This window comes from Nematolebias whitei, chromosome 12 (assembly GCF_014905685.2).
Source record: "Nematolebias whitei isolate Nwh7 chromosome 12, NemWhi1, whole genome shotgun sequence".
In the NCBI taxonomy this organism is placed as follows: Eukaryota; Metazoa; Chordata; class Actinopteri; order Cyprinodontiformes; family Rivulidae; genus Nematolebias; species Nematolebias whitei.
The window spans coordinates 9,865,542-9,880,396 of record NC_056509.1 but is presented as its reverse complement, the minus strand read 5'-3'; the positions used below and the strand labels follow the sequence as shown (position 1 = coordinate 9,880,396).

At 41.0% G+C, this 14,855-nt stretch overlaps 1 protein-coding gene across 1 annotated transcript in view; it reads right to left on the bottom strand.

The window, feature by feature from the left end:
• Positions 1–14,855, bottom strand: part of si:ch211-63o20.7 (Serine/threonine-protein kinase pdik1l-B-like) — a 53,560-nt gene that overhangs the window by 13,286 nt on the left and 25,419 nt on the right. Inside the window, exon 2 of the mRNA XM_037685267.1 lies at positions 8,400–8,625. Coding sequence (XP_037541195.1) covers positions 8,400–8,625 — 226 coding nt within the window. The remainder of the gene's footprint in view (positions 1–8,399; positions 8,626–14,855) is intronic.

Here is a 14,855-nt window from a genome sequence, read left to right as displayed (position 1 = left end):
TTATTATTTTTTTTGTGTGTGTGTGTGTGTGTGTCTGTCGACTGATACCGATCCGATGTCGATCTGATACTGAAAAAAATGCTGAATTAACAAAAATGGCTAAATCATGTCATCTGGACCCGTTTCTGAAACAGGTCCAGATGACATGATTTCGCCATTTTTGTTGTCTACCTGGATGTTTGAGCTTACAAACCCAGTGCTGAATTAACTTAAAACATTTGTTTTGTTAAACGCACATGAATGTACTGAATTACAAATGTATTGAAAACTGCACCATAACAGCACACAAACACACCAAGAGCTTCACAAGCTTGGTCAAACATGTAAAAACAACACAACTTTAATTTGTTCCGTCAGTACGCTAGCACGTGACGTCACTCAGAGCACAAAGCATAGAATTAGAGTAAATAGATCAGCCCAGTCATGGATTGGTCACATTGTCACCAATATCCGATCAAGAAGTTTTTCCGATATTGGTACCGATGCCGATATTGGTATTGGATCGGTGCATTTCTATTTGAAATCACAACAGAACTCAATACTAAAAAAAATTATCCAACTTTTTTTTTCTTCAAAAGCAACGTCCGGTTTGTTTACATGGAGGGGCAGGACTTAAAATTTGAACTGGAACCAGCTGAGGAAAGTTGGTCCCAATCAGACGTCACATCAGAATTTTATCAATATACCAAGTATGCTTCCAACACGAGCCCAGTGTCCATTTGAGTTTACAAGATTAGTTGGGGAGTGAACTGTGATGCAATAGAAACGCCTGGGAAAAGCTGAACTCTTATTAAAATAAATGTAGACAATAAAGGCAATAGTTAAAATTATTCCTCAGGAATCAAGGTAGTAATTGTTTACATTGCATGATGTAAAAATGGTGATACATCAAATATACTTAATATATTGACTACAGCCAGACCGATAAATCGGTAGGGCCAATAATTTAGGCCGATAAACATTTGGGTAATGATAATGGATGGATGTTTGGGGACCTATTCAGTGTTTCCCCTAGATAACTTGCCATGGCGGGGCGCTCATCTCGTCCGTGATTTTTGTCCGGGGGGGGACGGGACGGATGGAGATATGTCCTAAGCTGTGCAGAGCGCTGTTTAAACCAACAGTTTTAGAGTGGAGGTGGGACACAGAGACAGCCACGTGCTGTTTGCACTGAGTTTTACAGTTTTTAGAGCAGGGTGTGTGAGAGGAGAGAGACAGACACATCTCAGCCGCTCGCTGTCTGAACAGACAGGTTTTTTTGAGGGAGGGTCGGAGAGACAGACACACATCTGAACCGTACGCTGTTTGTACCGACAGTTTTCGAGTGGCGGGGGTGCGTTCAGCATGAGGGTTCAGCATGAGGGAAGAGGCTGCTTTAAGCTTTTTAGCTAGCACACCTACATTGCAAGCTGCTAGCGTTACTTACGTCAGTGCCGACAGGTGGTTTGGGGTGGGGGGTTCGGTAGACGGGGCGCTCTGTTCTGTTGTCGAGGCGGGGTGCCCCGCTTGTATAATGGTAGGGGAATTACTGCTACTGGTATTGGTGATAATTGTCCAATTATGTGCCAATATAAAAACTTGTAAGCTTCATCCCTAAAATGCTGGAACCAGCCGTAATTGTCCAATGTATCCAGCAGAGGGCGCATGAAGAATACTTTCAAGTCATTGTCGTTTACTTTAAGTTTTACTTTCAGCCCAGACAAAGCAGGGAGTAATACTGTGTAGTGCATTTTGCTGAACAGAGCCTGGTAAGTTTATTTTAACTGATCTGTAAAACAAATCAACAATTAATTATCTTTAATTCTCCAACCTGCTTGTCATTAGCTACATGCCTCTCAAGTTGGCAAGATAACATTTAGATAACCTAGCATAGGCTATTGTCTTGTAAAACTTTATCCAGAACAATAAATCTAAGGTAGAGGTTAAAATATATCAGTGTTATAACATTATCTTTGTCGTTCTCAATGAAATGCATTGTTTGTCTGAAATCTTTACTTCTCTACAAAGAAAAATAAACTGCTGTGGTCAGTACTAATTAGACCTTCACCATCAACCAACTGTTGAAACAATGAACAGGGAGGACGTTTCTTTGTTTATATTATATTTTTGTAACACACTTGATAACTTTATGGTGAATAGTGGAGGATAAAAGATGTGAATACATATTAGGAAGACCGTACTTGTAAACCTACTGTGGGTCTAGGTATAGCGTGGATCTGACTAGCTTAGCTTCATGGTTGCTAACAGCTGCTCTAAATAAACAAGCCCCGCTCCACTTGCTGTTTACTGAGATTCTTGGGGGTGGACAAAGCAAATAAAAAATCAATTCCGCTATTATATCAGTTATCGGTGGTCACCTTCCCCTCACAATATCGGTATCGGTGCTAGCCAAAAGTTCCATATTGGTCGGGTTCTAATATCAACCCCACCCCTTAAAATGCAGAAGAAAAAGTACATATTTGAGAATAAAAATGGCTTTTTTAACTTTCTGATAGCAAACCAGCTTATTCTGGTAGTTGTGAATTTTAGTTCTAAATAAGGACTGGGGTAACGTGTGTAAAAAATTTCAAAAACGTGTCCTGTTAAAAACTGGGAAAGAGAAGGGTCAAGTGTCTTGGGCCCCTGCAAAGAAACTAGGTCAAACCACAGGCAAGTAGGAGTGCTTTAGTAACCCTATTGTAAGCATGTCAGATATTTTATTAAGTCCTCAGGATATTAAATCAGATTGTTAAAAAAGGGTCAGAAAACATCTCCTTCAAAAGTGCCTCACTCAATTTCCTCAATGACAAAAAGGATTGTAACTGTAGCTGAGAAATCCCTCTTAGCTCCATTATTTCATCCAGTGTCATGCTTCCATTTCTCCATCTGTAACCCCTTCATTCAGCCCAATGAAGAATCAGAGACTCAAGGGGCTTTCACAAACACTAAACTTGAGGATAATGGTTCATATTCCCCTGCCAGCAGCTCAGCCCAGACCCTGTTTCTGGTGAATAAAAAGAGACATTTCATTACTCTGTGATAGTGGAGCGCGGAGGCAGAACCAAACCCTCAACTCTTGCGTATCGAGACGCGTTATCGCTACAGATGGTGTTAACAGATAAACTGAACAGAGAAAGAGAATTTAAACTCCGTCATTTTACAGAGCTGTGTAAAAGTCAAGATCTGCTTAAGATGAATTGTCTTAAGTTTCAGATATTTTTACCATATCAAAATTCTATGAAGTGACCGAATCTGTCCTAAAAACTGGATTAGTACTTACGATGCATCCTCCAAATAATAACGACGGTATTGATTATGACGTGGAAATAATGAAAAAAAGTAATCTTTACACAAGAAATACCTTGTTTCCAACATCTTTAGATTTGAGTATTCTAAAGATGTTATCATGTCTAGACTGGACTATTGCAATGGTTTATTATCTGGATGTCCAAATACTTCTTTAAAACATCTTCAGTTGATCCAAAATGCTGCTGCCAGAGTCTTAACTGGAGTTAGGAGAGATCATATTTCTCCAGTTTTAGTTTATCTCCATTGGCTCCCTGTCAAATCCAGAATAGAATTCCAAATCTTACTTTTAACCTACAAAGCTCTCAACAACCTAGCTCCATCTTATTTACAGATCTTATTGTTCCATATTTTCCTAACAAAGCACTTTGCTCTCAGACTGCAGGCTTACTTGTGCTTCCTAGAGTTTCCAAAAACAGAATGGGAAGAAGATCTTTCAGTTATCAGACTCCTCTCTTGTGGAAACACTTCCAGTTTCTGTCCGTGAGGCTGACACATTGTCCAGTTTTAAGACTGGGCTTAAGACTTTCCTTTTTGATAAATTATTTAGTTCGGGTTGGCTTGGGTTTCCTGAACTATCCCTTAGTTCTGCTGCTATAGGCTTAGACTACTGAAGGACAAACTGACCACATGTCCTCTCTCTGTTGCTGACTTTACTTGCTCTACTCCACCTGTTTGTCTTTGTAATTATTTCTATCTTAACAGGTTTTTTGTCTTTCCTCCTGTTGAAACTACACCTGGACCTGTCGTTCTGTGTCTGTTTCTACTTCCTGTCCTCTCAAACCCAGCCCGTCGAACCAGATGGCCGCTCGTTCTGAGCCTGGTTCTACTGGAGGTTTCTTCCTTTTAAAAGGGAGTTTTTCTTTCCACTGTCTCCTTTGTGCTTGCTCAGAATGGGAGACTGTGACGAAGTAAAGATTCAACAAGTCTGCTGCTTCCTTAGATAGAGAACTTTACTAATTGGCTTTTGTATGTATGTGAATGTTTCTATTCAGTGCCCTGAGACAACTTCTCTTGTGATTTGGAGCTACATAAATAAATTGAATTGAATTGAATTAACGAAAACATTAAAGAGTTCTGATAATAAATTTTGGTCCGAGGGGTGCAGAGTCAAACTCATAACAGGAAATGCAGTCCAACTCAAGGTCAAATAGAAGCTTTTAGGTTAGAATTACAGCCACGTTTGGGCTAGGTTTTCTTTTAAAACAAAGTCGACACATCTGCATTATCGGTCTGTCTGGCTGCATTTATCTGTTGTCCAAAACGTTCACACACAGGAGCAGAGGAGAGCAGCCCTTAAACAGTTTCATTTAGATTTCACATCTGATGGGGTTAGTGCAGACAGCTGGAAAACCCAACCATAAAATCCAGCGTGTGTTTGTATACGTAGCTACTTGGTTTTTGGTCCCTTTGATCACCTTACATTTCTTCCATTATAATCACCGGATTGTCAGGAACTGTCCTTATGGGGACCGAAATGAGATCAAAAACACAGAAGAACGTCATTTTGGAGTTTAGAGCTAAAGTGCGAACTGAGTTGTAATTAGATTAGGGTTAAACACTTAGTAGTAATAGTTAAGGTTAGGGATCAAGCTGCAGAAGTATTCACCCCATTGGTATTCTTTGCATTTTGTTGCTTTACAACCTAGGATTTATCTAAAAAAGTTCAATCTGGTCCTCTGGACATTCAAAAAACAAAACAAAGCAAAACAACAAAACAAAAAAAGTAGAAATGTTTCGTCTTTCATCTGAAAGACTTCCTCAGTCTGAGGTGCTGTAACAGCTCAGAACATCACATACAGAACACCATGGACTTTGTGGATAAGGTGAGGGATGTCATCATGGAGACTGATGAAACAATGGTCTCTTTTGATGTCACATCACTCTTTACGTGCATTCCTGTTGATGATGCAGTAGAGGTGGTCAGTTTAAGATTAAAATCAGACACCACTCTGAGCAGCAGGACCACGCTTTCCACAGAACAACTGGGTCAACTCTTGAAACTGTGCCTGCAGTCAACCTACTTCACATATGGGGAGCAATATTATAGGCAGAAACATGGGTGTGCTACGGGGTCTCCAGTTTCTCCTATTGTTGACAACCTGTACATGGAGGAGGTAGAAAAGAGAGCCTTGACGTCCTTTTCAGGGACACCACCAAGTTATTGGTTCAGGTATGTTGACAACACCTGGGTTAAAATTAAATCTCAGAAAGTCCAACATTTTACTGACCACATCAACTCTGTGGATAAATACATCAAGTTCACATGAGAAGATGTAAAAAATGGCAAGTTGGCTTTCTTGGACTGTGAGGTCTCAATCTCTGATAGAGGACATTTGCAAACTGAGGTGTACCGCAAACCCACCCACACAAAACAGTATTTGCAGTTTGACTCTCATCACCCTTTGGAGCACAAGTTAGGAGTCATCAGGACTCTGTATCACAGAGCAGACAGCATCCCCACTAGCTCAGGAGCCAGGCAGAAGGAGAAATCACACACAAGACAGGCTCTAGAGCAATGTGGATATCCTAACTGGGCCTTCCTGAAAGCAGAGAAGAAATCCAAACAGGACTCCAGTCAGCCATCAGGTGAAAAGGAGGAACCCAGATCCAGACCAGTGGTCATTCCATATGTTGAGGGAGTATCAGAGAAACTGAGACGTTTATTTTCTAAACACAACGTCCCAGTGGCTTTTAAACCCCAAAATACATTACGGCAAAGACTGGTTCATCCCAAAGATCCAGTCCCCCGGCACAAACAGAGTAATATTGTGTATGCTGTTCAGTGTCAGGAGGGCTGTGATCAGTCTTGCATTGGGGAAACAAAACAGCCACTGGCCAAAAGGATGGCCCAGCACAGAAGATCAACATCATCAGGCCAGGACTCTGCGGTCTAAACTCATCTCCAGGCCAGCGGCCACTCTTTCAGGGATGAAGATGTTCACATCCTGGATAGAGAGGAACGATGGTTTGAGAAAGGAGTAAAGGAGGCCATCTTTGTGAAAAGAAATCATCCATCATTAAACGGGGGTGGAGGCCTACGTGTTCAACTGTCCCCCTCTTACAATGCTGTTATTGCTAGTATCACTCACCCTCCTGTGAATAGTAAACAGCCATCAATATGCTAATGATTCATTGTTAGGCCGATGGTCCTTCTTGATCATGTGAGCAGCTGGTTTTGGTTGTCAGCAGAAAAACTGGTTGATCCACTCTGAGAAGGTGCTATTTATAAGACTGAGCTGGATACAGCACCTCAAACTGAGAAAGTCTTTCGGATGAAAGACGAAACGTTTCTACATTATTTTTGTTGCTTTGCTTTGTTTTGTTTTTTTGAATGTCCAGAGGACCAGATTTAACTTTTTTAGATTTTTCTATCTGCCCACCTGGATTTTTCCTCTGCTGCTTCTACCAGCCTCTTTACATGCCACGCCTCTCTCTGATTGCTGCTGATGGTTTCCACCTGTTTCTGGTTGTATATATACTTCCTGCTTTCTCCACTACATTGCCAGATCAACTGCTTGCTTCCAGCCACAGTTATCCGGCGTACTCCCTTTGTTCACTGCTCTTTAATCGTGATCCACGCCCATTTCCCTCAACCACACTTTTTGCCTGTCCCTTTTGTGCCTCAGCCTTCTGACCTTGTTTACGACCTACGCCCATTTTTGGATTTCGCCTTTGCCTCTCCCTATCGGTACCGTCTCCTCTTCGGATCCCGTGTATGAACCCTGCTCATCCTCGACTACGCCTCTGGAATGCCCTTGGTCTCTGCAGCTCTGTGTCTCCGCTGGAGCGCTCCGTTACAACAAGAAAGGTTAGCGTTTCATCAGACCGTCTGTTTTCAGACAACTACTCGTTATTCTGTCAAACACTAACCTTTCCCCTCTGTATCATTTTAGATACATTTCCTGCCCCTGGACCCGAGACACCAGAAGCTGTTTATTTACTCAATAAACATTTTAAAAACCTTTCTGAGTCTGTGTGTAGGATCCTCTGCCATCAGATCTTTGACAGTTGTACCATGTTATCAGAACCTTTGGAACTCTGGAATGTCCATGGACAACTCATCATCTTTGTTGACCTCTATGCATAAATTTATTACGATGTCATTGCATGTTGCATTTTTATGTTGCGAGGTCTTTTTTTTTTTCATCTTTCACACAGTTTCCTGGCCATGAATCTGTGTGAGACATGATGTTTTGGGGCTTCCTCCACCCTCCTGTTCTTTTTTTCTCATCTGCCTGTATGTTGTATGTAACAGGTCACTTGTAAATAAGTCTTCGAGGCTCAGTGGGAACTAACCTGTACAAATAATAATAATAACAATAATAATAATAATAATAATAACAATAATAATAATAACAATAATAATATAATAAACTCAGATGGAGCTGGGCAGCTCTGTAGCAAAGATGGAAATATCCATTCATAGTTTAAAAGTTGCTTCATACTTGGCAAGAAGTTGAGATCATTGCTACCTTCAAATTCTAAATTAATTAAAAGAAATGTACATTTTCTTAGTTTAAACATGTGCTGTGTTTAAAACATTCCATTATGAATAAAATACAGATAAAATAAGTTTTTTTTTTCTTTCCTGTTTTCTTTGACATTTTACTCAATGTCCCAATAGATTTAGAACTGGGGCTGCATTTGTAGATTACTTATAATGAAATTAAATATTTTATTAAAACTCTTACAACTTGTAGAAATAATGCATGTGTCTGAACTTCTATGAATAAAAAAGAAAAAAAGCTTCTGTAAAGTGGAGCTTCTCTTCATTAATGGAGGCTGAAGTTATTCTGCTGTTTCCTGCCAACAAACCAGAATCTGACGTGCACACTGTCCTGTCAGCTTGTGTTATAAATTCAGGTCACTATGATCCATATCAACATGTAAATCATAATCATTCATCTCTTTGCCATTTAGATTGTATCTTCTGCCAATGATGAATGTATGATGTATAGTATTTGACATTTTTAATATGTTCCAGTTCATTTAATCAAACTTGATTCAGTGTGATGTGTGAACCTGTCTGACCTCACACTCAACCTTTCCAGCTCTGACAACATTCAGCTGTCAATCTGGACCAGAACATTATGCCTCTCCTGTAAACTTACCAAGCTGCTCCTGCGTAGAGCCTTCCTCCACAAAAGTGATTCTCTCCAGGACGGCCCAGAACAGCACCCCGAGGGAGAAGATGTCTGCCTGCGCAGAATAGCTCAGGCCCCCCCAGACCTCCGGAGCCATGTAGAAGTCGGAGCCGCAGGTGGAGGAGAAGCGCTGCCTGCTGAGATCCCCGCTCAGCGCACCTTCGCTCATCTTACTCAGACCAAAATCAGCCACCTGAACACAAACAGTAAAGACTTCACATGTACCTGAAGTACACTCACTTCAAATGGAGCATTTTTTAGTCCTTCAACTTAAATAAAAAATAAACATGTTAAAATTAAATATAGAAAGAAGACATTTTTTTGGAAGAAATTATCATAACGCATTCAGACCATTAAGATGTTTCAGTGTATCTAGAAAAACAGATTTTATAAACTCTGTTTGTGATGTGTCCAAGATATGAAACGTTAAAGAAATGATCTCAACACAGCTGCAATTTTGTGCACGCCTACTATTACTTTGTGCCCTGAAATTAATTTGTGACAATCTTTAAGAAAAATTTTTTTTTTTTAAATGTTGGCCATTTTAGTGTTCACTGACTGACTGCTGTGTTGCTGTTCAATGATCAACATCTGGCTTGTTCAGAAGACAGTTCAGTGAAATGTCTGCATGGACCAGTTCTTCCTCCAATGCTTCAGAAATCACAGGTGGCGTCACACGTCCTCGTCCCGCTCAGGTGAGCTTCAAGCAGAACCACGAGGTGGAGCTGAACTGTGCTGGGCTGAACACGATGCATTCAATGTGCGTCAGACATCTCTCTGCTGTCATTTACTAAAATTAATTTAGTGATTCTCTTTGAGATGCAGCACAGTGGAGCAGTTGGTAGAGCTGCTGCCTCTCAGCTTGAAGGTTGCCGGAGCAAATCCTGGTCCGGGGACCTTTCTGGGTGCAGTTTGTATGTTACCATACCATACCATACCATACCAATTTATTTCTAAAGCACTTAAAATACAACAAGCAGTCGTCCGAAGTGCTGTACAAAATTAAAAACAAACAAAAAACAGTAAAACAATAAAAACATCTAATATACATTAAAAAAAATAATCAGAACATGATAAGTAAAAGAATACTGATGTCTGTTCTACATTTAATGTCTACAGAAGTCTGTCTTATCCTGATGGTTTCAAACTGTTAACATTTATTTATCGTGATAGTAGTTTCTTTTTTTCTTTTGATAAATGCAAATGCTTATTGTCAATTACTCTGTGACGTGTGCTGATGACCACTTGACCAGGTCACCCTTGTGAAAGAGATCTCGATCTCAACGGGCTCTACCTGGTAAAATAAAGGTGATTGATTGATTGATTGATTGAATACACCATTTAGGCACAGATGCTGACTCACTCTAGGTTAAAAGCCAATGAAAAAAAATGTGTTTTTAAACGAGTTTTAAAAAACAGAAAGTGACAGAGCCTGCCTGACCTCCGGTGGCAGCTCATTCCACAATTTAGGAGCCAGAGCTGAAAAGGCTCCGTCTCTTCTGGATTTATAAAAGGTTTTCAGGACTGCTAAAAGCATCTGGTCAGAGGATCTAAGAGCACGTGATGGTATGTAAAAGTGAAGCAGTTCAGACAAATAAGAGGGACTAAGACCGTTCAAAGACTTAAAAACAAACAGAACTTTAAAATGAATTTGAAACTGGACAGGAAGCCAGTAAAGGGACATCAGAACTGGAGTGATGTGCTCACGCCTGCTTGTACCAGTCAGAAATCGTGCAGCAGCATTTTGTACCAGCTGCAACCGTGAGAGCGAGGCCTGGCTAACTCCTATCAACAGAGTTACAATAATCCAGGCGTGAAGTAATAAAAGCGTGGATTACTGTCTCCAAGTGGTGTCTAGAAAGGGGGGGCTTGATTTTTGACAGGTGCCTCAGCTGAAAAAAAGAGGACTTAACCACATTGTTGACATGGCAGTCAAAGTTTCAGGCAGGGGTCCATTTTCACTCCTAAATTTGTCAAAATGGATTTTTCATATGGGGCCAAAGAGGAAAAATCCAAGGTGGAGAAACTGCTAGTGCCAGAGGATTTAAAAAACATAAGCTCAGTCTTCTTTTCATTAAAATTGAGGAAATTAAGTGTCATCCATCCTCTAATGTCATCAAGACAGTCCAGGAGAGACTGAGTGGAGCCATTTAGTTTCAAAGGGAAATAGACTTGACAGTCATCTGCATATAAATGAAACTGCAAACCATGCTTTCTGAAAATAGAACCCAGTAGCAGAAGGTAAAGAGAAAACAGGAGAGGACCAAGAATAGAGCCCCGTGGTACCCCCCAGGGGAGGGCAGCAGAAGCAGAGGTAAAATTATCCATCATCACACTGAAACTTCTATCAGAAAGGTAGGACCTAAACCACTGCAGAGCTGAGCCAGTGATGCCCACCCACTGCTCCAGTCTGGAGATGAGAATGTCATGGTCAACTGTGTCGAAAGCAGCTGTTAAATCTAAAAGCACAAGTAAAACACAGTTTCCAGAATCCAGTGCTAAAAATGTGTCATTTAAAACCCTTAAAAGAGCAGATTCAGTGCTGTGGTACATTTTAAAACCATACTGGAAGACCTCAAAAATTTTAAATTAATCCAAAAATGCCTTCAGCTGTGTGTAAACAATTTTTTCCAAAATTTTGGATATAAAGTGTAACTTGGAGATTGGCCTAAAGTTTGACAAAGATGATGGATCATGGCCAGGTTTTTTCAACAATGGCTGCACCACAGCATGTCTAAAATTGCTTGGTACCACACTAGACATCAAACTGCTGTTGATCACATTTAAGATAAAAGGAGCCAACAGTAGAAAATACCTCCTTAAGAAAATATGGAGGAACAACATCAAGGGGAGAACCCGATGATTTCATACTGGTGGCAAGTTTCTCTAGATGGGAGAGGGAAATAGGCTCCAAATGATCAAAAACAGCAGGACAGGGGACCAGGATGGAAGGGTCAAGGGATGGAAAAGAGATACAAGCCCTAGTGTTAATAACCTTGTCCAAGAAGAAATGAAGAAACTTATCACAAAGTTCTCAGGATGCTTCAAGAGGAACCAGTTCATGTGCATTGAGAACAGTGTTGATTGTATTATAAAGAACACCATGGTTGTGAGAGTTAGCAGCAATGATGCCAGATAAATATTTTACTCTGGCTGTTTTCACAGCTCGTTGATATAGACGCCAACTCTCTCTCAGTATATCAAAAGAGACTTGGAGTCTGTTTTTTCTCCACTTGCGTTCATTTCTCCTGCATTCCTGTCTAATTGCACGGGTATGGTCACTCAACCACGGGTCTGATCTTGGCTTTGATCGCCCGGTTTTAATCGGGGCCACATCATTCAATACAGTATTGCATAAAGAATCAAAATATAAGGAAAGCTCCTCAGTGCTGAGAGACACAGAGAGATGTGACTCTAAAAGATTAAAGACAGTGGAAAAATGGGCAGCAGAGGACGAGTTAAAAACACAGCAGCGTCGAGCAGTAACACAGGATTTAACAGGTTTAGAAACGGGAATAAAATCAAATAAAACAGGCATGTGGTCTGAAAACAATGCATCACCAATTTCCAAGTTAAAAATAGATAAACTATAAGATAAAACAAGGTCCAGGGTGTGTGTACGTTCATGGGTTGGGCCCTTCACTGACTGAGTGAGGCCAAAAGCATCCACTACATCTAAGAAATCCTTCACCAGCGGCTTTCCAGTGCAACACACGTGAATATTAAAATCTCCAAGAATTAAAATTTGCTCATATTTGGACATAAAATCACCCAAGAAATCAGAAAAGTCCCGTATGAAGTCCTTTTTATATTAGGAGGCCGGTAGATGACGGCGCACAGAAACGGAGGAGCGCAGCCCAACTCAAACATGCTCAGTTCAAAGGTAGAAAACACAGTCGGGAGGGACAGCTGCTTACAGTCAAAACTTGATTTATAAATAATTGCCAAACCTCCTCCACGACCCAAAGACCTTGGGGTATTAAAATATATGAGCAACCTTGGGGTAATCGTTCTGAAAAAACACTGGACTCACCCGGAGAAATCCAAGTCTCAGTCACGCAGAGAAAGTCCAAACCCTGGGACGAATAAAAATCCTTCAGGATAAAAGTTTTGTTTGTAACAGATCTTGCGTTTACCAGACCTATCCTGATGGGAACTGGGTCTGGCGAAGCAGAAGAAGGAGTAATCCGTGCAAGGTGTCGCAGATTTCCCAGGTTGGCGCCTCGCGAGTGCAGATGTGGAGGAGTGAGACGTGGAGGAAAGAAGCGTTGATCCGAGTCGATAACAGGTACCAGCCAGGAATCAACAGGGTCCAAGGAGCGTCGAGAAGCATAAAGTCCAGAGACTGATCCAAGCTGAGAGAGGAAGATTCCCAGCAATTTTGCCAAACCAGTCCTCAGCCTCACCAAGAGCTCGCCGCGTTTACCTCGACGCCGGTGACGCCTTCTCCGGCGAGGAGAGTGTGGTGCCCGACACAGGTAAGATAGAACTCCAGCCAACAGCGGGGGCAAACAATCGTGCTTTTCATGACAGCGATATAAAACTTTTGCAGTAGGCAGACGAAGCACCAAAAGGGTATGGGGATCATACACCAGTAGAGCGATCATACACCAGTAGAGTTCACATCGAAAAGCAGCACAGAAACAATAAAAACAGAAAAACAAAGAGCGGTAGACAACTCGCCAAACACACTGGCACCATCTTGCCACACCCCTGACATATCCAAACATCATGTTCTCTCTGTTCATGTGTGGGTTTTCTCCAGGTACTCCGGCTTCCTCCCACAGACCAAAAACGTATATTAGTCTGACTGGTAACTCTAAATTGTCCCTAGGTGAGAGAAAGAATGAATGGTTTGTCTCTGTGTGAGCCTGTGATGGCCTGGAGACCTATCTAGGGTGTCCCCTACCTCTCGCACAGTGATTGCTGGACATGGGCACCAGTGACCCCTGTGACCCAAAAAAGAAGAAGCGGGTAAAAACGATAGGGCTGGACAATAATTCAGTATTGATATATGTCACAATATAATTTAATTCAGTAACGGTGATATGAGTTTTAAGTACATTTTCGATATTTCGAAAGTCGCGACACAACTACGTAAGTGCGTGATGACGTACACCACAGCTTAAAGGAGTCAGTGGTAGCAAGCTAGGCTAAGCTCCAACACGCTGTAAGTCTTTGCTTCAAAATGTGTGCCCATGACCGTCAGAACGTGACTTAACAAGCTTTCAGAAGCGAAAAGAAAACAGATGACATCATTGATAAGAGATGAAATAATAATTTGGCAGTGTGGAAGTGGTTCAGCTAGCTAAGATCCGATAAACTGCAGGTTTCAGTGCTGCAAAATGTGACGGAGAGTTGTTCAAACTAGCGGTGGGAACACATCTAACTTGTTCCATCTAAAGAGTTCCCACTTGATAGAATATGCCGAGTCACAATGAAGCACAATAAAAGTTTGAGCCAACATGTCCCTGAAACAGCACCCCCAGCTGTAACAAAAGAGAAACACATGCAGCAAACGCAGAAGTTTGCAGCATGGGTTGTTAGGTTATGTTGTTGTTTAAAGTTCAAACTATTAATATTGACAAAGTTGAGAGTTTTAGGTTTATTTGACAGTGATTTCAAATTTATTTGAAGGATAAATACAAATAAAAGGTGAACATTAACTTATTTGTACAGTTTGTACAGTTTTTCTGAAGCTTTTATATTGTTTATATCAATATCGGAATTGTATAGTTATCGATCGAAATTAAGAAATATATCGTGATAAAAGTTTTTGCCATATCATCCAGCCCTAGTAAAAGATAATGGATGGATCCTCTTTGAGGTTAACGAGTTTTTTTAAGCTGCTGTGCATGCATCATCATCAGTGTTCCCCTTCTAACAAATCTGTTTGTTGTTTAACGCCACATGGTGGCGATCACAACATACCTTTTTCCTTTCCACTGTCGCCTTCATGCTTGCTGAAGATTAAAGTTCTGTGATGGAGTTAAACTCAAAGCAGTCTGCTCCTCAGATAAATAGCGTTAACTTGCTTTTTTTTTACAGTAGTCTCTTGTTTATTGCAGACGATCCGTACCCTGAAGTCCCGCAACGAGTGAAAAACTGTGGTAGGAATAGTAGATCAATTAGTTGTTTATTTAGTATAACTATAGTATATGTGTTTTAAACCCTTCCCACACTCTTGCAATATTCTAAACAATGTTTCTAAACTCTAAATGCTCTAAAAGACACAGAATGTCATGATTTTTCAGTCTCTGCCTCCGCTGCTCTCAGCCCGTGCAAGTGTTCTTGGCCACGCCCACTTTCCTGCTCTGCATGAGCACAACTGAGCATGCACGAGAGATCAGCTGTTCAGCTACAGCAGGAAGTTTTTCCTGCAGTAAGGGCTGCACAAATGTGCAGCAGGTGCTAAATCTCATA